We start from the raw sequence: 26,555 nt of genomic DNA on the forward strand, positions 1-26,555 counted from the left end.
TGTCATCCCTTTCGTATACCTCAGTTCTACGCATTTAGCCTCAGTAGATTAACTCCCCAGTCTGTGCTGTCTGAGTACTGTTTTAAGATTCTCCCTGACTTGTAACGCCTTTAATCCCTCCCACTTTATCAAATCTAAAACAACGGAACTCTGGAACATTGAGCTGCCAATCCAGTCCCTCCTACATCAAAGTCTCAGTAATGGCTACAGTCATAATTCCACATGCTGATCCATGCCTTAAGCTCATCTGCCTTTCCTACAATACTCCTTGGATTGAAGTGTACACAACTCAGAACATTAGTCCCACCATGACAAATCTTTTGATTCCTAACTATGTATGTTGGTTTAACAAAATCTTTCTCCACAACCACTCCACTATCTCTCCGGTGCACTGGATCTTAATCCACACCTCCACATAAATCTAGTTCAACCCTTCCTACCCCACCACCCCCAGCCTCCATGTAGCACTAGTAATCAGTCCCACAAGGATATTAGTCCCCCTCCAATTCAGTTGCGAACTGTCCTATCTTCCCATCTGCACAGGTCCTACCTTCCCTGGAGAAGAGCCCAGTCTATCTGTCTGTTTAGGTACCATATCCGATGCGGACTTTGGTGACCAGGGTTTTCCATATCCTTCGTTTTTTGGATGACTTCCACCCTCGATGTGTAGCCACCTGGCTAGGCTTTTGATGTACATAAGCCAAGGTCTTCCTCTAGGCTTGCTCCTCTCAATCTTTCCAGAGAGTATGAGTTTTTCTAGTTCATCTTTCCGCATGATGTGTCCTAGGAATCTGAGTTGTCTTTCTCTTATTGCTGGTACGAGTGATCGAACTGCTTGGGCTCTTCTGAGAACTTCTTCATTTGATGTGTGTGTGGTCCATGATATTTTTAACATTCTCCTGTAGAACCATAATTCAGCTGCCTCTAGTCTCTTTTCCATTGCTGGAGAAATGGTCCAGCATTCACTTCCATAAGTCAGGATAGAATAAATGTAGCACTGCAGTATTCTGTTTTTAGTGTACATGCTCATCTTTGTCTGTTAATATGGTCTTCATTTTTTGGAAAGCTTCTGTATTTGATAACGGTGTCGCATCTGCCATTACTTGTTATAAGGCTGCCAAGATATCTGAATTTGTTGACTTGTTTGATGTTTGTATTTCCGATCTTGATCACAAGTTGTGGGACGTTTGTCTTTCTGGAGATGACCATGCTTTCTGTCTTCTTGGTGTTGATTGAGAGGCCTCTGCGATTACTTTCTGCTGCCACTATAGTGAGTAGTTCTTTAAGTTTTGTTTCTGAGTCAGCTATTAGTACAATGTCATCAGCATATCCGATGTTATTTATATTATGGCTTCTCATTGTGAATCCTTTGATGTCTTTGATACTTCTCAAGATATTTTCACTATACAGGTTGAAGAAGTCTGGCAAAAAGACACAACCTTGCCTGACTCCTCTCATGATATTCACATACTCACTCACTTCTCCTTCTATTCTGATTGATGCTGTCTGGTCCCAGTATAAGTTTCTTAAGAAATGTATATCTTTCCCAACTATGTCAAGATTTTGAAGCATTTCCAGAAGATTTTGCTGTCTGACAGTGTCAAAAGCTTTTGTATAGTCGATGAAACATAGGTAGATGTCTTTTTGTACCTGGATGGCTCGTTCATGGATCATCCGTAGCATAAAAATTTCATTTCTAGTTCCAGTGTTTTCCACAAAGCCGCATTGTTCTTTACTGATTTCTGGTTTTATTCAGCATCTTGCTCTCATCATGATTACTCTGAGAATAATTTTTGCCACATGGCTCATCAGGCTTATTGTACGATGTAACTCACATTCTGCTGCTCCCTCTTTCTTTAGAAGTGTGATGAACACTGATTTACTTAAATCATCAGGTATCTCTCCATAATCATAGATTTCATTTGCTATTTCTGTTATTTTCTCTATTCCAAAATCTTCTATGGCCAGTATCATTACAACAGCGATGTTGTCTGGACCAGTTGCTCTGTTATGTTTTGTCTTATTTATGGCTGCTGGAATTTCTGATTTTAGTATGCTAGATCCTTCAGGTTTCTTCTTTATGTTTGTTTTTTCTCTTCTTTGGTCTTCAAAAAGTTCCTTTATATATTCTGTCCATCTGTTTAGGATTTCCTCTTTGTTCATTTCATTTTTAAAATCTTTTTTAATAATTATTATTAAAGATCAACAAAATATATCTTAAGGTAATCAAGTCAATATGTCAATATGTACAATGAAGAATTAAATTAGCAAATAACTGATTAACAAAGCTAAGCAATATATCAATAATAAGAAGAAAAAATAAAGTGTTAAGAATATTTTTTGAAAGAAAAAAAGAAAGAAAAAAAAGAACCCCTACTAACTAAGAAAAAAAACCCCTACTAACTAAAAATAAGCACAAACAAAACATTGGGAGCACAACCCCAGAGCCATACATCATACCAACTTCTATAAAAGAAAAACATCAATCTGCCAACTCAAATCCATTTAAACAAAAATCGGAAGGAAACCATATTAATTAACTCAAATCAGATGATAGTAGGATTTCCTCTTTGTTCATAGTTAAGCTGCCGACTTTTGCTTGATGCATCCACTTGCTGAGCAAGGTAATTTCCCCGTTAGTTCTTTAATCTTCCTGTGTTCCAGGGTTATGGGTTTGTAGCATTTCTATCTCTGAGCATTTCTCATTTAGCCATCTGTCTTTAGATTCTCTGAATTTTCTTTTTATTGTCTTATCAAGTTGTTTGTATTCTTTGTTGTCTCTTGGTCTGATGGTCTGTTTTTGTTGCATCAATTTTATTATATCTTCAGTCATCCATTTCTTCTTACTTTTCCGTTCTTTTCGTGGGATGGTTTCTTTTGCAGCTACAACGATGGATTCCTTCAGTATCTCCCAGGAAGATTTACCTCCTTCATCCTGCAGCAATTGAAAATAGTTTTTCACCTTGATTGTGTATTCTGTTTTCAGATGAGGGTTGTTTTGTAGTTGATAATCCAGTGGTTCTGATCTTTTTGGTTTCTTTAATTTTCTCACCTTTATTTTCACTTTGCAAATGACTGGTATATGGTCACTTCCACAGTCTGCTCCAGGGTAGCTTTTAGATTGAGTAATCGAGTTTTTGAATCTGTTATTGATTGTTATGTAGTCGATCTGATTTTTGTTGTTCCTATCTGGGCTTCTCTGTGTCCATTTCCTTCTTGAATGTTGTTTAAACCAAGTGTTGGTGATTATCTGATTGTTTTACACCATAATATAAGCTTTTCTCCTCTTTCATTTCTTTTTCCCAATCCCTGGTCTTCAACAATATGGTCTTCTCTTCCCTCACTAACTTTTGCATTGAAGTCGCCCATGACTATGATGGCTTCTTGTGATTTGCATTCTCTAGTGCTTTGCCTAGGGAGTGGCAGAGGCATCAATTTCTTCCTCTGAGCTTTCCATTGTGGGTGCATATACTTGAATGATAGAGATGTTGTTTTGTTGTCCTTTTAGTTTGATTAGCATCATTCCGTCTGAGATAGGCCAGTATCCGAGCAGGCTCTTGGATGTTTCTTTGTCTAAGATGGTTGCAACACCCTTTTCATGTTTATCTCCACCAGAGTATATCATCCTGTAGTCGTCTGATTGGAATACTCCAGTGCCTTTCCATCTTATTTCACTTAGGCCTAGGATGCTGACTTCTAGCCTCTTCATTTGTAATTTTATGTTTTCTAGCTTACCAGCTTGGTGCAAAGTTCGAACATTCCAAGTAGCAATTCGCAGTCTCTTGTTCTTGCAGACAGTAGTGGTATGACGATCCGGGCTCACCTGTATGTTTACATGATATCCCGTACTGAGCGAGGAGTCTGCACTATTTGGAAGTGGGCTCCCATTTACACTGTTGTCTTTTACATTTGTGTATATATTAACCATGGTTGTACTAGGGATAAAATACAAGAGGTAGCTTCCCCTCGCTTGCTTCCGATGCAGTGTCTTTACAAGACGGGTGACTTGACCCTGACCATTTTCCTATTAAAAGGATTTACTGCACAGCGTCTGAGAAGCAGGAACCATTGATTGTGTTACTCACAACTTGTCTTCTGTTTCATCCACCACCTGCATTCCGTGGCTTCACTGTAACTGTAGGCAGGGAGGCTAACAGCTGCTACACCTTGCCTAAGGGTGACCTGGAGGTAGCTGTGGTTAATGGTAACCTCATTACCCAATGCAAATGTTCCACAGCCAGATGTAGTTTATCCTCATACCCAGAGATAAGAAGAGCCCAATGATCCAAAAATCTAAAGCCCTTCCTCTTGTACCATCTCCTTAGCCATAGTTAAACTGTACGGCTTCACTTGCATGTGGCACTGGTAGCCAACCTGAGATCACAACCCTGAAGGTCCTGTTCTTTAACACTAGCACCTAACTACTTGAACTCCCTTTGCAGGACCTTGTCACACTTCCTACCCATTTCATTTGTACTGTCATGGACCACGACCTCTGGCCAATGTCCCTGACCTTGGCACCTGGGAGGTAATATACCATCTGGGAATCTCATTCTCATCCACAGAACCTTTTGTCTGTTCCCCGAACCAATGAATCCCCTACCATTACAGCTCAACTCTTCTCCCCCCGACAACCCTTCCCTTCTGAGCCACAGGGCTGGATACCTGACTGCTGTGGCTTTCTTCTGCCAGGTTATTTAGGTCATTCCCACCCACACCAACAGTACCCAAAGGAGTATACCTGTTATTGAGGGGAACAGCCACAGGGGTACTCTCACTGACTGCCTATCCCTTTTTCCCCTCCTGACTGTCACCCATTTACCATTGTCCTGCACCTTGAGTGTAACTACCTTCCAGTTGATCCAACTCCAGCTCCTGCTCCAATTCCATAACAATGTCTGAAAGAAGCTTCAGCTGGATGATCTTCTTGTAGACGTTATCGTCGAGGACACTAGAGGTCTCCCTGCCTTCCCACATCTCTAAAGAGGAACATTTCACTATCTTGTCTGGCATCCCTATTGCTCTGACAGTGCAGATGGAAAAAATAAATAAATAAATGTTAAACAAAAATATCTGCTTATAACCCGTACTTCTCCTTGCCAAACCCTTTATGAGCTAAAGTCTGAACTCCCTACTCTAACACTGGCCCACTCACACAAGTGGCCACTCCACTTAAAATTAACTTATTTCTATTGACCTTAGCTAAGACCCTAATTATACATAATTCAAGGTCTCCAGGTGAATTGTGATATGCAGAATGTCCCAACTGCACATCTTCACTTCTTTTGAACTCTCTCTCACACTACGCAATCCAATGTCTCCACAGCAACTATGGCATGGGGAAGGTCCCACTGCCCTACTCACTTCCTTTGAACTCTCTCTTCCACAACACAATCTAATGATCCAATGTCTCCAAGGAAAATGTGGTACACAGAATTCTATTGGAATTGGATTTAGGAAGCCCGTACTTCCTGGGTGGGGTTGAAAAGACAGAAAATGTGGTACAAATTACAACAGGAAATAGAGAAGGCATATAAAATGAGGAAAGATTTTCAATTATCATGGAGGATTTCAACATGCAGGCAGATTAGGCAAAATAGGTTGATGCTGGATCCCAAGCCAAGGAATTTGTTAAATGCCTATGAAATGACTTATTAGAAAAGTTTGTGGTCAAGCCTACTTGGGAAAAGTCAATTCTGAATTCAGTGTTCTACAATTAACTAGATTTGATTAGAGAGCATAAGCTAAAAGCACCCTTAGGAGGCAGTAATCATAACATGATAAAATACATTCTACAGGTTCAGAGGGAGAAGCTGAAGTTGGATATATCGGTGTTACAAGTTACAATAGCTTGAACAAGTTAGGTCTTTATCCTTTGGAGCATAGAAGGTTGAGGGGGGACTTAATAGAAGTGTTTAAAATTATGAGGGGGATTGATAGAGTTGACGTGGATTGGCTTTCTCCATTGAGAATGGAGGAGATTCAAACAAGAGGACATGAGTTGAGAGTTAAAGGGCAAAAGTTTAGGGGTAACATGAGGGGGAACTTCTTTACTCAGAGAGTGGTAGCTGTGTGGAACGAGCTTCCAGCTGAAGTGGTTGAGGCAGGTTCGATGTTGTAGTTCAAAGTTAAATTGGACAGATATATGGACAGGAAAGGAATGGAGGGTTATGGGCTGAGTGCAGGTCAGTGGGACTAGGTGAGAGTAAGAGTTTGGCATGGACTAGAAGGGCCAAGATGGCCTATTTCCGTGCTGTAATTGTTATATGGTTATATGGTTACATGGTTACACTTGAGTAAGGGTAACTATAGAGGAATGAGCGAGGAGCTGGTCAAAATTAATTGGAAGGGAACTAAGGAAGCCTTTTTTGGTTGGCTGCCAGTGATGAGTGTGTCCTGCAGGGATCAGTGTTTCCACATAGAGTGTTAATAACAATCTGGATAACCGAATTGATGGATATGTGGCCATGTTTGTGAACAATACAAAGGTAGGTGGAGGGGCAGGTATTGATGAGGAAGCAAGGAGTCTGCAGAAGGATTTAAACAGATTAGGAGATGGGCAAAGGAGTGGTAAATGGAATACAGAGTAGGAAGTATAAGACCATGCACTTTGGTAGAAGGAATAAATGTCTAGACTATTTTCTAAATGGAGAGAAAATTCAAAAACTAGAGGTACAAAGGGATTTGGGAGTCCTCGGGCAAGATCCCCTAAAAGTTAATTTGTAGGATGAATTAGTAGTAAGGATGGTAAATGTAATGGTAGAATTCATTTTGAGAAGACTAGAATGTAATAGCAAGAATGTAATGCTGAGGCTTTATAAGGTCATGGTCAGTGCGTATTTGGAAGATTCTGAGCAATTTTCAGCGCCATATCTAAAAAATGACGCCCTTTAGAACAAAGATGAGGAATCTCTTTAACTAGAGGATGGTGAATCTGTAAAACTCATTGCCACAGATGGCTGTGAAGGCCAAGGACTAGACTCTCCCAAGATAGGAAACACCCTCTCGAAGTCCACTTTATCTAAGCCTTTCAATATGCAGTAGGTTTCAAGGAGATACCCCTGTCGTTGTACAAGTAAATCAAAGTGACATCAATAGCTAAGGTGGTGAAAAGGGAATGAGATGCTTGTCTCTGTTTGTCATGGCATACAAGATTTGGGACATTATGTTACATTTACTTAAAAAGTTGTCCAGACTGCATTTGAAGTCCTTTGTGTAGTTCTAGTTGAACCACTTTAGGAAGTATGTCAAACTAGAGAACGCGCTAAAAAGACTCACAGGGACGTTGCTAGGATTGGAGGCCTTTGGGGAGGTTGGATAGGTTAGGACCTTTTTCTCTGGAGTGAAGGTCTCAACTAAGAGTTGAGATGTTTATATATTTATGAGGGACGTTGATAGATAGGATCTCTTTCCAGGATAGGCAAGTTTAAAACTAGAGGGGATAGATGTTAGGTGAGAGGGGAAAGTTTAAGTTTGATCTGATGGGCATGCTTTTCCACACTGAGGGCGGTAAGTACAAGGGAGGAGCTTGCACTGGATGTGCCAGAGGCAGCTACAATTGCAGTGTTCAAAAAATGTTAGGACAGGTTCATGGATCATTGAAGTTCAGAGAGGTATGGGCCAAATACAAAGAAATGAATTAACTTAGATTGGCATCTTGATTGGCAATGGACAAATCACACTGAAAGGTCTGTTTCCATGTTGTAAAACTATGAATCTATGAAGGGATTGATCTCTGAGAAGGATGAACTGTATTAGGCCACATAGGCTTCTTGATCTAAACATATCTGTGGAATACTAGATTTAGTTTCCTTGAGGAAAGATTCAGACTGACATTCATAAATAGGCCACATATTTCTGGTGGGAAGTTAATGAAGTGAAAGGCACACCTGCCCGATTGTTTATACATGGTGTCTCTAAACTTAAACTCCGTTTTATATAGAATCAACATCCCTAAAGCAGAAGCAGATGGAAGGATAAAAATAACTATATTATTAAGGAATGCTGAAAGCAATTAGGATTCTTTTTTGTTGACTCAAAAGTATTGACCTTAATTAGATCAACAAAAAAAACTCCTTTTATTTTTTTTTATTTCCAACAGGTGATATTCCATTTGTCATGAAACACAAGTAGCTCAGCTGGCTAAACCTCGATGTTAATGCAATAGTATGAAATGCAGACTGAAATCCTAGATGCCATATGGCAGAAACATGCTTAACAATTATAGGTGCCATTGATGTGCAGGAATGATGGGTAATTAGGCAGAACCTCTGCTGCCCTTCATTGGCAATGAGGAGATTATCAGAAAAGCAGGTGTTTCATTAGCTTTTATTTTCTAGATTAGAAAGGAATATGTGAACAACACACATAAAATGCTGGAGGAACTCAACAGGCCAGGCAGCACCTATGGAGAAAAGTACAGTTGACGTTTTGGGCAGAAACCCTTCAGCAGAACTGGAGAAAAAAAAAGGTGAGGAGTAGATTTAAAAGGTAGGGGGAGAGGAGAGAGAACCACCAAGTGATAGGTGAAACCTGGAGGTGGAGGGATGAAGTAAAGAGCTGGGAATTTGTTTGGTGAGATGAGGTGAGAAAGGGAAAAGGGGATGGGAAATGGAGAAGGGGGGAGGTGTCGAGGGGCATTACTGGAAGCTTGAGAATTTGATGTTCATGCCATCAGGTTGGAAGCTACCCAAATGAAATACAAGGTGTTGTTCCTCCAACCTAAGTGTGGCCTTGGCACAACAGTGGAGGAGGCCATGGATGGACATAACGGAATGGGAATGGGAAGTGGAATTAAAATGGGTGGCGACTGGGAGATCTCATTTGTTCTGGTGGATGGAGCATAGATGCTCGGCGAAGCAGTCTCCTCTATGTGAAGTTTATTATAATCAGTCAATGTTAAACTGTCAAAAGTACATTCACCAGTTCAAATATTTTATTTATAAAGATGTACTGGAAGGTGCAAAGGGTTAAAATAAAGGGACCCAGGGAGGTTACTCTGGTATTGATATCCTCAACTGAACATGCTGATCTTAATGGCACAACTTATTGTTACCTTCATAGAGCTTTGTGCCATAAAGATAGAAGAAAAGATTATGTTTTAGATGACATGCAAGTGTACCTACATGTTGATGGTTTTTCAGAAGGCTTACTTTTTGACAGCTTAGAAATTTGACTAAGATACATTTGCAAAACATTGTGTATTTTGCAGTATTAAGCAGCCAGAAATTGATACTTTCAGAGTGAAACATAAAAACAACTTCTTGTGGCATTTAGTATCACACTAGAAATTCAACGTGACACTTCCTGGTGTCATTCCCCCTGTGCCTATGCTATGATGTCAGCAATGGAATTGGAATTGGATTTGATTTATTATCATCACGGACAGTGAGATGGAGAGCATTGAGGTATAACATGGTAAAACCATAACAATGCAGAATAAAGTGTAACAGCCTCAGAGAAGGAGCTGTGCAGGTAAACAAGTAGTATAGAATCATGACAAGCTAGATTGTGAGGTCAAAAGTCCATCTTATTTTACTAGCTAACTATTTAATGTTCTTATAACAGTGGATTAGAAGCTTGAGCATGATGATATGTGATTTCAGACTTTTTCCCCCCAGTGGAAGAGGGGAGAGGAAGTTTCCTGGGGTGAGTGTGGTCTTTGATCACATTGATTTCTTTACTGAGGCAGAGAGAAGTATATACAGTCATTTGTTATGCAGTAGTTCTTTTGAAGTACAGTTCAGAAACTTGGACTATGGATGGCAGTGATTGAGCTACGATTATTTAGCACTCCCAACACAACATGATCTTATTAACACAATGCTGAAATAAATGCCAACCAGGTTAGTAAAAGACTTGTCTTTAACCTTGCCCCACCACAAAAATGAACTCACCATACCATCATCCCAAATCTACAGCATATCCGCATAATTCCTTCATCTGTCCCTCTCTAATTTCTCAACACCTCTCTCCTCAATGTAACACTAGTCCACATCAATCAACCATCACCAAGTGTCGTTTCTGCAATCAGATCTCCACCACATTACCCTCTCAAGATCCTATTCACTACAATGATGTGAGTACTACCAGGCGATATTCATTAAGGCAACTCACATTATTCTTCTGAGGCACTGGTATAATTGTTGCCTTTTTGAAGCAAGAGGGAACTTCCACCCATAGCAATGAGAAGTTGAAAATATCCTTGAATACTCCCACCAGTTGGTTGGCACAGGTTTTTAGAGCCTTACCAGGTACTCCAGCGAGACCTTCCGCCTTGCGAGGGTTCACTCTCTTTATGGAGAGCCTAACATCGGCCTCTGAGACAGAGATCACAGGGTCATCAGGTGCAGCAAGGATCTTCACAGCTGTAGTTGTACTCTCCCTTTCAAAGTGGGCATAGAAGGCATTGAGTTCATCTAGTAGTGAAACTTTGCTGACATTCATGCTATTGGGTTTCACTTTGTTGAAAGTAATGTCTTGCAAGCCCTGCTGGAGGTGTCATACTTCCGATGTCACCTCCAACCTCGTTCAAAATTGTCTCTTCACCCTTGACAAAGCCCTCCGCAAATCATACCTGGTTTTCTGGTACAGGCCTGGGTCGCCAGACTTGAATCCCACAGATCTAGCCTTCAGTAGATGATGTACCTCCTGGTTCATCCACAGCTTTTGGGAATGTACAGTAAGTCTTTGTGGGCACACACTCATCCACACAGGTTTCAATGAAGTCGGTAACAACTGCAGCATACTCATCCAGGTTAGAAGATGAATCTTTGAATACAGTTCAGTCCTCTGATTCAAAGCAGTACTGTAGATGCTCCTGTGCTTCCCTTGTCTATACATTCTTGGTCCTCACTACTGGTGCTGCAGTCTTCAGTCTCTGCCTATACTCATGGAGTAGAAGTACAGCCAGCTGATCAGACTTCCCGAAATGAGAGTGTGGAATGGCACAGTAGGCATTCTTGATGTGGTGTAACAATGGTCCTGTGTGTCATTTCCTCTGGTATTGCAAGGATCTTACTTAGTGATTACTTAGTGATTTTTTCAGACTGGCCTCATTAAAATCTCCCAAAATGATGGTGAAGGCATTAGGGTGTGCTATTATCCAATACTGTACTGCTGATATTCTGCACAATGGAATTACATTTTCCATCACTTATGTAATGACTGTTAAGTGTTGGGAAAGTAAGCAGTGGCAATGGGATGTCATTTTGTAAAGATTTATTAGTGAAGCAATTAAACAAACCTGCCTGTTATTGAATGCAAACATGAGAAATGTAAGTTTAAGTTGTCTGATGAAGGCACACTTTATGTTCCAATTGTAAGGAAGGTGTTTGGGGTGGAATTGCAAGGGAAGTGTTCTGAAGTCAACCTACGTTTGCACAGTTCTAGTTCTAGGTACAGTTCTAAGTACAGGGCATGTATCATCAATGTGGGAGGGAAAATGCACACAAGGACAATTTAAAGGGAATGTGACAACGCTGAGGATATTAAGTTGATAAAAAAAAATTCTAAAGCCTTTCTGAACAGTTTGGGGAGTATCTCAATCCACCTCCAACCTTCACCAAATCTCAAGGAGAGCCCTGAGATGAAACAGAAAAACTAAAGGGTAAAAGCCTGAAAGAGCAATGTCATGTTTAATATAATAATAATAATAGGCATCTGTTCATCTCATGAGACCATGGATTTGTGCCTTGGAACGTTTCCAGGGCGCAGGCCTGGGCAAGGTTGTATGGAAGACTGGCAGTTGCCTAAGCAGCAAGTCTCCCCTCTCCATGCCACCGATGCTGTCCAAGGGAAGGGCATTAGGACCCATACAGATTGGCACCAATGTCGTCACAGAGCAATGTGTGGTTTAGTGCCTTGCTCAAAAACACAACACACTGCCTCAGCCAAGGCTCGAACTAGCGACCTTTAGATCACTAGACGAACGCCTTAACCACTTGGCCATGCACCAACACGTATTTAATATAATACTACATGATACAACCAAGCTTGTTGCTGATAGATTCATGACAATGGCATGTTTGCTCATCCAACACATCAGCTGTTGAACGGAATTCAAAACAGGTTCAGTTTCTGAGATTAAATTGCACAGGATCTCAGGGAGGCGAGACATAGAAAAGGACAGCTGTCTTACATGATCAAGCATCAGACTGATAATCATTTAATATTTAAACAAGTCTCCTGCTTGATTGATGAATATTCCTCTTCTTCCCAACAATTCAGATTCCAGTAATAAAAATAAAATTGAAAAAAAGGTAAAAATCCAATATTCATATCCAGATATAATTCACCTGATCTAACTTTAAACAGGTCTGATATGAAATTTCATGTTATTTAATATTATTTTTATTTAAATAAATCTAGATATTTTTATTTTGAAATGTGCTAAAATGAAAGGGAAAACAATAGAAGTTTAGAATGCATTCAGTTTGACCCTCAGAATTTCATTAGTGCTTTATGGGAGATAATACTTAGCTACCTGAAATTAGAAATTGGTATTATTGGGACTGAACACCCATACAAGTGATTCTGCAGATTAGGGAAATCTTGAACTGTGCACACAAAATTCTGGAGGCACTCAGAGGAAGAGAGAAGTGAACACTCAACATTTTGGGCTGAGAACCTTCATCAGGACTGAACAAATACAGGTGGCTTTAGGCCCAAACTTTCCCAATGGAAATGGTTTTGAGAGTCTTCATAATTTAATGATGTGGAGAGATACTCCAGGGAATTTCAAGAGGCCTCTGTGAGCCCTATCTCACCACTGATTAAATTAACTGGCCCTTCAATTTATGTATGAAAATTAAGGGGTGAAATTAATTAACAATGTTGAAGCAAATGTAACCCTGCAGAAAAGTGAAACCTGATTTCTGCCCAGTGTCTCAGAGGAAGCATCTGCTTTTAGCACTATTCTATCCAATTTGCTGTAGGTATTTGTATTCCTGTTGTGTAGGGATGTGGATAGATTAGCAATGTGGAGATGCTACCGAGTCCCAGATGCGTGAGGCTTTCTTTGGAAATTCCATTCAAAGCACTACTGAGTTCTCAGACACTTGCATTAATAGAAAGAGTCCAAAGAATTTCAAAGACAGAAAAAAGGTACAGAGGTGCATTATTAATATAACAAAGATTTCTCAAGTACTTTGATTAATTTAGAAAGTATTAATTTTTACTTACAGTTGCTCCAGAGACACAAGCCCTTTAAATGCTTGCCTGTCAATTGTACGAATGTTATTCTTGTACAGGTAGCTAAAAATAAATCAGAAAATGAAATTCAGAAATATTGTTCAAAGCCAGTGTCACATTTATGATACAGATATTTCTAATTCCGATTCTTTCCCCTTCCTCCTGTAACAGGACAGCACAGAACAGTATAGGAACAGGCCTTTCAGCCCACAATATCTGTGCTGACCATGATGCCAAATTAAGCTAATCCCATCTGCCTGCATATGATCCATATCATTCCATTTCTTGCATGGTCTATGTCTGGCTAATTCTTCTTTAATATATTTCTTAGACACTTTTAATCAACTCCATTTAATGCCATAAAATCCTCAGAATCCTCAGTCTCGGCCTCATGAATCCTCCAAAGTTCAACATTGTGCATTTATTCTACATTGCACAGTGAAGCTGGGCCACAAACAGCAAACCACATGCATGACATATATTCTTTGTTCTACTGAGCAGGAAGCTCAAAGTTATAGTCAACTGATTTATTTAAAAAATGAAATAGAAAATGCTGAAAATGCTCAGCCCATCAGGCAGCAGCTGTGGAAAGGAAACAGATGAAAGATGTTGAACTGAAATATTGGTCTGCTTTCTCTCTTCACGGATGTCACTTGACCTATTGAATATCCCCAACATTTCCTGAATTACTTTGGTTCTACCGCAGTTGTTTTCAAGATCTTTTAAAATTTCCGTCCACTCTGTGTGTTTGATTATAGATCATAGTGACAAAAGAATCAGCTATATTTTGCTCCAACAGGTGAATGTGTGTGCCGCACATATTTTTCAAACCATGTAAACAAGCACAAACTAGCCACACGTTAAACTGAAAGCCTTTATGTGACTTGGAAGTTCCTCTACTTTGAGAAGAACTGATAGACCAATGTTCACAAATAATGCATTCACACAGACTTAAGGAACTACTGTAATCTGTCAAAATTCAGGGATGAATTTGATTGTTTCCAGTTATCCATTGATAAAGTGATGGCATTGTTTGTTCTGGTAAACTAAGTAATAGTTTATCTGCTCTGTACATGAATGCATTGAAGCAGGAATATAATGCTAAGGTTTTATAAGGCACTGATAAGGCTTCAACTGGAGCATTGTGAGCAGTTTTGGGCACATTATTTAAGAAAGGATGAGCTGACATTGGAGACGGTTCAGAGGAGGTTCAAGAAAATGATTCTAGGAATGAAAGGCTTATCATATGAGGAGCCATTGATGACTCTGGGCCTGTACTCACTGGAATTTAGAAGAATGAGGGGGGATCTCATTGAAACCTATCAAACGTTGAAAGGCCTAGATAGAGCGGATGCGGAGAGGATGTTTCTTATGGTGGGGGAGTCTAGCAACAGAGATCTCAGCCTTAAAATAAAAGGGACATCCATTTAGTACAGAGATGAAGAGAAATTTCTTTAGCCAGAGGGTAGTGAATCTGTGGAATTCATTGCCACAGGTGGCTATGGAGGCCAGGTCACTGGGTGTATTTAAGGCAGCGTTTGATAGGTTCTTGATTAGTCAGCACATGAAAGATTACGGGAAGAAGGCAGGAGAATGGTGTTGAAAGGGAACTGGATCAATCATGATGAAATGGAGGAACAGACTCAGTGGGCCTCATAGCCTAATTCTGTTCCTGTGTCTTATGGTCTATACAGCATTGCAAATTGGTTGTTTCTGCTAACGTTCTCCACTGCAGCCCAAAAACAAATTGGAACAACATTTTTCAGACTGCAGTGACCTTTATAGCAAATGACAGCTTGTGGCTTCTTAACTTGCCAGCTCAAACCAGGCGCGTAGCACTCTATGAACTCTGCAAATGTAATCAGCAGCACTTGTTTTACAATATCCAAGCCATCATGAGACAAAGTAAATTCGGTCTTATGGAAGGAGCCAAACACATGCAGATCACACTTAAGAACAGCAGGACAATCAGATATAGAAATGTATGTTAATACAGTGTGCAAGATGTTTCATTCAATTGGCAGATATTTATAACAACATTCATTTACTCAGCCATTCTGAATTCAAAATACAAATGATGGTGCTCAGTGAGGCATAATTTATTCATGAACATTGAAGCAAAAGATATCTACCTGAAGTTAATCCTCAGTGTTTTAGCCTGCTTCAGCAAAAGTGACCTGCTCTGTCCATGGCTGCTTAGCCGAAATGAGGATTATATTAGTGCTGCCCAAATATGCACTGTGTCCTAGCAATTTCAGTACATCTCTTTAAACTTGCACGCATAGAACCCAGAGAAGGAAACTGTGAGTTTCAGAAATCATGATACAATTGCTACAGACTTCATTTTCTGACAAAACTTTATTACACAGTTCGTAGCAATGTACTTCGTAATTTTACAAACCATGGAATTTCTAATTAAACCAAACCACACGAGCTAACTACTGTGCTGGTCACTAGAGCCCTCATTTAACATTATTCAACTACTGGAAAAATCAGGTTCCTGTCAGAAACCCTTTTAAAATCTTATCCAATAGGATAGCAAGTTAAAAGCAATAAAATGTAAAATTGAGAAAGGTACAAATATATCACTTTCCCAGTTATTCTAAGGTACAGTGACTAAAATCAATCCAATAATCAAAATATTGGACATATCAGAATTCAAATAGTGCACTTACAGGTATTTCAGGTTGTCCAGGCCTTCAAATGCTCTCCTTGGTATTCTTTTGATTTGGTTGTTGTTCAATAACCTATAAATGGAGAGGGGAAATAAACACTCTTGATTTCCATAATATAAGCTGCACACACAATAAAAAATATTTCCTCCATAAGGACTGGGTTCAAATGTGACATGCACACAGAAAAAAAGCAATCGAAGATTCTGTATAAACCCAAGAGACTGGAAATGCTGAAATTGCAGCAAAACACAAATTGTTCAAAGATCTCAACCAGCCAAGCAGGCTCTGTGGGGGCAGGCATGTTAACAAAATTGTGGGCTGAGACGCGGTGTCAGTCCCACATCTCAAAGATTTTTTTTACTTTTTTCTTATTTGACCAGATACCCATGATTTAGACCATAAAACCATAAGATATAGGAGCCAAATTAGGCCATTTGGCCCATCGAGTCTGCTCCCCCATTTCATCATGGATGATCCACTATTCCTCTCAGCTGCAATTTCCTGCCTTCTCCCCATCTCCCTTCATGCCCTGACCAATCAAGAGTCTATCAACCTCTACTCTTAAGATCTAGCCTATGAATGGTTTAATTTGCTTCAAATATTAAATGCCCTCTTTTAATAAAAAAAAAAGGAATTTTGGTTTTTGAAGCTGCTTTGAAATACGTCTGATGATTAGAGACATTTGGAAGTAGTGAAATGTTATTTAACAGTGTAAGCTAAGAGGTGGTTATCAGAGCAGATTGCCCTGTCCAAGGACAAGACACCACCCAGACTGTCATTAGGAGCTGTACAGCCACGAAAGGCTAATTCAGCCAGCAGTGTAGTGGGATTTGTTAGTAAGTAGGGAAAGGGGAGATGACTGAGAGTCTTATCCTGGTCATTAATGACAAGATGGCATACGGTCACAGAACTCACAGAAAATTTCTAAACGGTCTCCCAAGAATACCAATGTACTTTTATTACGAGGAACAAACAGGACAGTTTGGAGTAGATTTTCAACATTCCAGCCCAATTCTGAAATGCTCCAGTTTTCATTCTGTACACAGGACACAAGCTGAACACTTACTCCTTTGTCCTTTTCAGGAAAGTAAACAGTAAATTGTCTTTTTTCTACAAAAACACTACAATGAGACAGTCCAATGACAACTTTGGTATGTTATAACTTGATAATAACTTGTCCATTCAAGGCAAAGTAACATGTGACAAATCACTCTTGGCATTCAGAATTTGTACATCCAAACAAAGCTTTCTTTTCAGCTTTATTATCATACTGAAACCACTGAATTAAAAGTATGCACAAAAGCAGAAGAACGTTATTTTAGACAGGTAGCCAACTGAAAATTAATGAGATAGTGGTGACTGTCTTTCAAGGAAGTTTATTTCAGCTTTAAATATTTTCCCTCCACTTTGTTCCATGAACATCACCCTCAACAGATGCTCTTGTTCAAAGTGCAGTTCTGTCACCTCAAGTTATTTTGCTCTTTCACTCTCAATTGCCCCATTTGGGCTTGCAAGAGCAACAGCTGCTGCACAAATCATGAGCAGTTTCAACAATCATGGCAGAAATCATTCAGTGTGTTTCTATCATTGCTGAAATTGGTAACAGGATGTTACTTCACCACTGTGCACATCTACAAGGAGCGCTGTTACAGAAAAGCACCATCCATCATCAAGGACCCCACCATCCAGGTCAGGCCATGCTCTCTTCTGACTGCTGCCAAAAGAAAGGAGGTATAGGAGCTTCAGGACCCACATCAGCAGGTTCAGAAACAGTACAGGTTTCCCCCACCATCCGAAGGTAGAGCGTTCCTATGAAATGGTTCATAAGCCGAAATGTCTTAAAGTGAAGAAGCAATTACTATTTATTTATATGGGAAAAATTTGTGAGCGTTTGCAGACCCAAAAATAACCTACCAAATCATGCTAAATAACACATAAAACCTAAAATAACAGTAACATATAATAAAAGCAGGAATGAAATGATAAATACACAGCCTATATAAAGTAGAAATACTTTCCCACAATCATTATTGCACTGTTCTCCGTAGCGAAAATCTCGCACAAGTGCCGTCGGCAGAAAATCTCACAGAAGCGCTGTTGGCAAGAACACGGCGCAAGCGCCCTCCAGTAACCTTTAAACTATGAAGCTGCCAAATCATACCAAATAACACGTTAAAATACACAGCCTATATAAAGTAGAAATAATGTATCTACAGTGTAGTATCACTTACCGGAATCGGTTCAGCGCCGAGCACACTGATGATGGTGTGTTAGACTGAGTCGTTGCAGGTTGGGTGGTGCAGTGGCCCCACCCTCCAGGCCGCCGACAGATACTGAACCGCGGAGCATGCAGGGGTCCAGTGGTAACCGGGAGGTACACAGTACATCTTTAAGAAAAAAGCCGAAATAAACATGCTAATTAATTATGTGTCGGGCGGCACCTAATTAATTAGCATGTTTATTTTGGCTTTTTTCTTAAAGATGTGCTGTGTGCCTCCCGGCTACTGCTGCATTCTCCGCGAATCGCGGGGTGGTAGGACACTGGGGTGTCATCTCGTCGTCTGTTTCCACTAGAGCAGGCAGCTCATCTTCTCCTATGACTGACTGCCTCGATATTGAAGGTTGAGGTTCGTCGTCTGCCGTGGTTGATGTGGAAGGCTTGCTTGACTGCTGAGTCTCACACATTTTTCTATCATACAGTTCTTTGTAAGCACTTAAACCATCTTGCAAATATGCCCTAAAGCTACGTACCCTTTCAAAATCAAAGTTGTACTTTATCATTGCAGCGAAAATCTCACGTAGTTGCTTCACGTTCATTTCGCTACTGAATTCAGTTTCGATTGTTATCCTTTCCTCTTCCAATTGCATCAGCTCTTCATCTATCATTTCTTGGTCATGGGATGCCAAAACCTCTTCAACATCATGTTCGTCAGCTTCCACAAGCCAAACTCACTTTGTCCTTACTTCGTTCACCACGATCAAACGCTTAATTATGTCTAGTTTCACGCTAAGTGTAACACCCTTACGAGCTCTTTTAGGCTTTTCCAATACCTTAGAACTCATCTTGCAAACGGCTACTCACAGGCACGTATTTAAGCAATGCTGGCGAGAATGCAGTTCCGAATCCAGGGGAGAGCGGCTGCTCGGGGCGCGCGCTGCCTTTTATCGCCGCTGATTTTTTCGTGCGCTGATTTTCCCCGCGCGCTGCTTTTTTTTCGTAACAGTGAAAACACCTTCTGAAAGCGAAAACAGGGTACAAATGTAGGTCTTTCGTAACAGTGAGGTTTCGTAAAGCGAACGTTCGAAAAGCAGGGGACACCTGTAATTACCCCTCAATTATCAGGCTCTTAAACCAGGGGGGATAACTTCACTCACCCCAAAACTGAAATGTTCCCACAAACTACGGGCTCTCTTTCAAGGAGTCTTCATCTCATCTTCTCAATATTTATTGATTGTATTTATTTTTTTCTCTATTGGCACAATTTGTTGTCTTGCATATTTGTTGTTTGTCTGTCTTATTGTGTGTGGCTTTTCATTGATTCTATTGTACTTATTTGTATTTACTGCGAATGTCCACAAGAAAAGGAACTTCTGGGTTGTATATGGCAACATATATGTACTTTGATAACAAATTTACTTTGAACATTGAACAGGCATTCCTGTCCAGATTTTAAACAATTTTGTACCTAGGCAGCCTCAGACTTTTACACAGTAATCTAATAATTTTATGTATTGCACTGTATTGTTCTATGGATAAAAAATGAATTTCATGACATATGTGAGTGATAATAAACGTCATTCTGATATGGGTCTTTAGAACATAGAAAACTTACAGCACAATACAGGCCCTTCGGCCCGTAGAGCTGTGCCAAACATGTCCCTACTGTAGAACTTCCTAGGCTTTACCCATAGCCCTCTAATTTTCTGAGCTCCATGTAGCCATCCAGGAGTCTCTTAAAAGATCCTATTGTTTCTGCCTCCACCAATGCCGCCGGCAGCCCATTCCATGCACTCAACACTCTCTGTGTAAAAACTTACCCCTGATATCCCCTCTATACCTACTTCCAAGCACCCTATAACTATGGCCTCTCGTGATAGTCATTTCAGCCCTGGGGAAAAGCCTCTGACTATCCACACGATTAATGCCTCTCATTATCTTGTACACCTCTGTCAGGTCACCCCTCATCCTCTGTCGCTTTAGCGTGAACTGAGAGTAGGAAGGGGACAGGGAGAGGGAAATCATGGTTGGGAAAAGGGGAAGGGAGAGGGGAGGGAGTGTGTGCCACCAGAGAGACATCCTGTAATAATCAATAAACCAATTGTTTGGAATCAAATGACTTTTCCTGGTGTCTCAGGGCATGGTATTTCTGCACCCATGCCATCCCCCACCCCTGGCACTCCTCTGCCACCTATCATACACCCCTCGTGCTGCACATCACCATTCCCAACATCCTTTGCTCCTACATCAAAGTTGCTGGTGAACACCTTAGCTGTGCACCAAATGACTTTTGCACAGTACTATATATCCTAGCTATATAATTCCTTCCAAAGTGCATTACGTTTAGCTTGCTGGTGGTGTAGTGACATCTACACCAGTGGTCCCGGGTTCAACCGGCCAGCTCCTTGCATGCTTTCTATCCACGCTGGGTTGAGTTTTGAGCTTCGAGCTAGCAACTCGGCCTCATTAAAAACAAACAAATGCTAAAGAAATGGTAAGGTTCCTGCCCGATGCGCCACAAGGTGCAGAGAGAAACAACAAAAAACAAAGTTCATTATCTTACATATTTTTCAGAATTAATGTCCTTCTCTATTCATGTTACCAACTGATTTTTATGTTCTGTAGCTGAAGTCTGTCTCCACACTGTCAACAACACTACCAATCATGCATCAGCTACCTACTTACTAATCACACTTCCTACATTTACATACATTCAATAACTCATTCTCAGCAACTCTTTGGAGTAGAGAGTAGAGAATTCCAAATATGTATCATCCTCTAAGTGTAAAACATCCTATTGATCTCCATTTTAAATTCTGACCCCACGTTTAAGACATCAACAAATTGATTGCTATCTCTTGCTCCACCCCTTTCCTTTATCTTTTTATATTAGCATTACCCCTCTATAACTTAATCAAGTATAAAGGCACTTGGCCTAAAATTGTTGAGTATTTCCCTTTATCGATGTTGCTTTCCCCATTGTGCTCCTTCAGCATCTTGTTTACTTTTATAGTCTGCAACCTACTGGCTCTTCGAGTTTAGCAGTTAACTAAATTTCCATCCATTCAGAGTACAGTCTCAGACAAACTGCCTTTTGTTTTCAATTTCCAAGATGCAATATCACAGGGGGAAAATAAATAACCTACTATACAATAATTTGGTATTGTGGATCTAAGTGTTTCTGACAAGGGAAGCTGACTTAGAGACATTGCACTATTGATGCATTCTTCAATCCATTATCTATTGACAATGTGTTGTGAGAAAACACAATGAAAGAGAAATATTTAAGGAATCATATGGTTGGGTGAAATGTGATGTTGAGCACAGATGCACAGAAATTTAGAAGTCAAGGAAAACTGTAAGCTATAGTAAATTGTAAGGATGAAAAGATCTATGATTTGGTGACAAGTGAAACCACTTTTTGTGACATGTGTAACAATGAAGTATTAATGCATTAGGTGTTCCATTTATAGCAAAAGTTACCCTTGCAGACTGTGGTTATGGAGAAGCTCGTGATTTGAAAATTGTGCTTACTGAAAACATTACATGACAAATGCAATATACAAAGACAAATGTGTGAAGAAAGATTGGATGGAACTGCAGTTTGCAGGAAATGAAATGTGTTCAATGGATGCTTCAGGCATATTGCAAGTACTGTACAAGGAGGCACCAGATAGTGCAGCTCTTATATAGTGTAACGTATGCAACATGTTTTTACATGAACAAGTAGATCTGGAGTAAATAGGAACAGAGTAATTGCAACCATATTTCTGAATACATCTGCCTCCTCATTTCTCAGTAGGGGCTTTGTTTTCTCCAGCATTTTGTCCACAATCAAACTCCCCGAGATAGCCATCAATGCTGCAGTCAGATTTGCAGCCTCATTGATTTTAACATGACAGATTCTATTTACACACAGAACAAACGGGTTTTATCAACCCGTTTCTCCTGAAACTCTGTAACCTGTAGCCTCAGATGCGTCCTTTCTGCTGTGACTACTTTACCGATTGAAGTCAGGCTGAGTACAGGGCTATGGTAAGAAACTTTGTCACATGGTGTGAGCAGAATTATCTGCAGATTAATGTGAAAAAGACTAAGGAGCTGGTGGTAGACTTGAGGAGAGCTAAGGTACCGCTGACCCCTGTTTCCATCCAGGGGGTCAGTGTGGACATGGTGGAGGATTACAAATACCAGGGGATATGAATTGACAATAAACTGGACTGGTCAAAGAACACTGAGGCTGTCTACAAGAAGGGTCAGAGCCACCTCTATTTCCTGAGGAGACTGAGGTCCTTTAACATCTGCCAGACGATGCTGAGGATGTTCTACGAGTCTGTGGTGGCCAGTGCTATCATGTTTGCTGTTGTGTGCTGGGGCAGCAGGCTGAGGGTAGCAGACACCAACAGAATCAACAAACTCATTCGTAAGGCCAGTGATGTTGTGGGGATGGAACTGGACTCTCTCACAGTGGTGTCTGAAAAGAGGATGCTGTCTAAGTTGCACGCCATCTTGGTCAATGTCTCCCATCCACTACATAATGTACTGGGTGGGCACAGGAGTACATTCAGCCAGAAACTCATTCCACCGAGATGCAGCACAGAGCGTCATTGGAAGTCATTCCTGCCTGTGGCCATCAAACTTTACAACTCTTCCCTTGGAGGATCAGACACTCTGAGCCAATAGGCTGGTCGTGGACTTATTTCATAATTTACTGGCATAATTCACATATTACTATTTAACTATTTATGGTTTTATTACTATTTATTATTTATGGTCCAACTGTAACAAAAACCAATTTCCCCCGGGATCAATAAAGTATGACTATGACTATGACTATGCAGTCACTTTCAACTTCCTGGTCTCAAGATTTTGGCAGGCAAAGCAGACACATGCTTTTGATTCTGGTACAGGCTTCCTGAAAGAGCAAACATTCAAAACCCACTTTTGTATCTTTACAGGTACCAAATTAAACTTCAAAGTTCAAAGAAAATTTCTTATCAAAGTACATAGAGTATATGTCATCACTTACTATCCTGAGATTCTTCTTTTTTGCAGCCATTCACAGGAGACGAAAGAAACAATAAAATCAGTGAAAATCTGCACACAAAGATAGAGAAACTACCAATGTGCCAAGGAAGACAAATACAACAAATCAATAAACTTGAGAACATGATTTGTAGAGTCCTTGAAAGTGGTGGAATAGGTTGTGGAATCAGTTCTGTGTTGAGGTGAGTGAAGTTATCCACGCTGGTTCAGGTGCAGATGGTTGAAACGTATTAGCTGTTCCTAGAGCTGGTGATGTGGGATCCTGTTAAGGCTATGAACACCAGCATCCCAGGAGTGCTTGGCTTCATTCCTGGAGGGTCACTGTGACCACACAGAGCATAAAGCATAGAAATCTATAGCACATTACAGGCCCTTTAGCCCACAATGTTGTGCTGGCCATGTAACCTAGTCTAGAAACTGCCTGTAATTTCCCTATCGCATAACCCTCTATTTTTCTAAGCTCAATGTATCTATCTAAGAATCTCTTAAAAGACCCTGATGTATCCGCCTCTACCGCTATCACTGGCAGTGCATTCCACGCACCCACCACACTCTGCGTGTGGAAAAACTTACCTCTAACATCCCCCTTGTACCTACTTCCAAGCAACTTAAAATTATGCTCCCTTATGTTAGCCACTTCAGCCCTGGGAAAAAGTCTCTGGCTCCACACAATCAATGCCTCTCAACATCTTATACATTTCTATCAGGTCATCTCTCATTCTCCGTCGCTCCCAGGAGAAAAGGCCAAGTTCACGCAACCTATTCTCATAAGCCATGCACTCCAATCCAGGCAACGACATGCCAAATATATCTGTTGTCTGTGGGCATTATCCTTCACCAGCCTATCGGGTTGTTCTGACTCCCTGGGAGCATTTTTCCACCTCCTTCTCATCATTGTGCATTCATTCACACTCAGTCCCTTGGAGCTGGCAGAATTCTGTTTGCATTGTGTATGTCACTTTAAAAGCTGACAGCATTGCTAACACCTTCTGTGCTCCAAGCTAAGAAAGTGTGATAAATGGAAACATGTTCATAAGGGAATGCCTATATTGAAACCAGCTGTCTCAGTACCACCATGATGTTACACAGGGAGCCCAACAGTGTCGTGCTGTGAACAGAACAAATGGATTCCTGAATCTTATATATTATTCACAGACATTAGGGTGACCTAACTTGTTCCATTGCCTAAAATGGCAAAGCAATTTCTTATGCTACTCAACAGCAGGTTCATACAATGTGCCAAGTTGAAATCACCTAAACTTATTTGAAAGGCCTAATCTACTTCTGGAACAATGAGAAAATCTTTAATAGATAATTCTTTATTTAACCTCCTAGCAAGACATGAAATCACAGGTAAATGATTCAAATCTGTCAGACTTCACTGATTGTATTCTATAAATGGCATTTCAGTGGCACTGGAGTAAGCGTTATCTAAAGTGTATTTGCTTATAAAATTAATGAGAAATATGTTCTCAGTGTTATCAGGAGGGAGAGAAGTGTACCTATTTAGCTCTGAACCCTCTTTAATAATATCAATGATCCTTTGCTAGGCAAGACAAAATTATACAGGATTAGTGGGCATACACATTATTTATGATAGCTTGAATTATTTTAAGACCAGTAGATCATACGGTGCAGAATTAGGGCAATTGGCCCATTGAGTCTGCTCTGCCATTTCATGATAGCTGATCCATTTTTCCCCTCAGCCCCAGTCTCCTGCCTTAATACCATGCCCTCCTCCAACCCCCGCACCCCCCAATATCCCTTCATGCCCTGATAAATCAAGTATCCATCAAAACTTTGCCTTAACTAAATGTAAAGTCTTGGCCTCCATAGACACCTGTGGCAATGAATTCCACAGATTCATCACTCTCTGGCTAAAGAAATTCCTCCTCTTCATTCGAAAAGGATGCTGCTCTGTTCTGAGGCTGTATCCTCTGGACTTAGACTCTCCCACCATAAGATACATCCTTTCCACATCCACTCTATCAAGGCCTTTCACCATTTGATAGGTTTCAATTAGGTCACCCCTCATTCTTCTGAATTCCAGTGAATACAGGCCGAAAACCATCAAATGCTCTTCTTACGACAAGCCATTCAATCCCAGAATCATTTTCGTGAATCTCCTTTGAACCCTATCCAGTTTCAGCACAATCTTTCTAAGATAAGGGGCTCAAAACTGTTCACAATACTCCAAGTGAGGCCTCACTAGTGCTTTATAAAGTTTCAACATTACATCCTTGCTTTTATATCCTTGTCCTCTTGAAATGAATGCTAACATCACATTAGCCTTCACCACAGACTCAACTTGCAAATTAATCGTTAGGGAATCCTGCATGAGGACTCCCAAGACCTTAGATTTTTGAATTTTCTCTTCATTTAGAAAATAGTCCACCCTTTCATTTCTCTACCAAAGTGCATGACCATATACTTCCCAACACTGTATACCATCAGCAACTTCTTTTCCCATTTTCCTAATCTGTCTAAGTCCTTCTGTAGCCTCTCACCTTCCTGAAATTTATGGTACCTGCCCCTCTCACCTTCCTGAAATCTACAGTACCTGCCCCTCCACCTAACTTCATATCATGTACTGGGTTAGTATTATTGATGGGAGAATAATTTGAATGATTTAATCCTGTTTCTTTTAATTTCAGATCATTAGTTTTTATCATTGAGACATACAGTTTAAGAAAACAAGTACATTACAAACAGAAAGAGGTTTAGTAATTTGCCCACTGATTCCTTCTCTGCCACTCATTAAGATCATGATTGATCCATTTAGCATCACTCTCGTGCACAAACCCCTATATCCCTTGATTCTCTTTGTATTTTATATATATGTATACATAGACACACAAAAAATTGGATTATATATAGCATATATTCCAAAGGTTCAAATGTTTATTATTGAAATAGACCTGCAGAATACAACTCCGAGATTTGTCTTCTCCAGATCCATAAAATACAGAAAAACCATAGAAGAAGTTGTAAGAAAGACATCAATCCTCCCCTTGCCCTCTAGTACTCCCCTCCCCCGCATGAAAAGGAAGGAAACAAAAACTTGCAAACACTAAAACCGCCCCAACCCCTCCCTCACACAAAAACTAACAGATCACCCACATGGAGAAGAAACATGAACATTAAACGCCAAAACCCCCAGCCTGCCAATCAGCAATAAGAAAGAATGGGTGAAAACATGAAAAAGAACAGAACTGAAAGAGGCCAATATGAACTACAGTTTGAAGTACAGCCCAATCCATAAATCTCCGAATTTTGACAACCTCTCCAAGAGCAACGGGACCCAGCGGCCTCTCCAGGCGTAAGACTCAAAACAGCAGCCTCTCTGAGGGAAGTGACATGAACTGCGAGGGTAGCGATTCAAGTCTGTGGCCCCTCCGAGGCAGCAACTCGAACCCAGCGGCCTA

The 26,555-nt window shown here is 40.4% G+C and overlaps 1 protein-coding gene across 2 annotated transcripts in view; it reads right to left on the reverse strand.

The window, feature by feature from the left end:
- LOC134354560 (peroxidasin homolog) overlaps positions 1-26,555 on the reverse strand; it is a 564,572-nt gene that overhangs the window by 250,254 nt on the left and 287,763 nt on the right. For both annotated transcript variants that reach the window (XM_063063488.1, XM_063063497.1), the window contains exons 3-4: positions 15,867-15,938; positions 13,183-13,254 (exon numbers count right to left, since the gene is read on the reverse strand). In XM_063063488.1, the coding sequence (XP_062919558.1) occupies positions 13,183-13,254; positions 15,867-15,938 (144 nt within the window). The remainder of the gene's footprint in view (positions 1-13,182; positions 13,255-15,866; positions 15,939-26,555) is intronic.

The sequence above is a fragment of the Mobula hypostoma genome, chromosome 1 (assembly GCF_963921235.1).
Source record: "Mobula hypostoma chromosome 1, sMobHyp1.1, whole genome shotgun sequence".
Taxonomy (NCBI): domain Eukaryota; kingdom Metazoa; phylum Chordata; class Chondrichthyes; order Myliobatiformes; family Myliobatidae; genus Mobula; species Mobula hypostoma.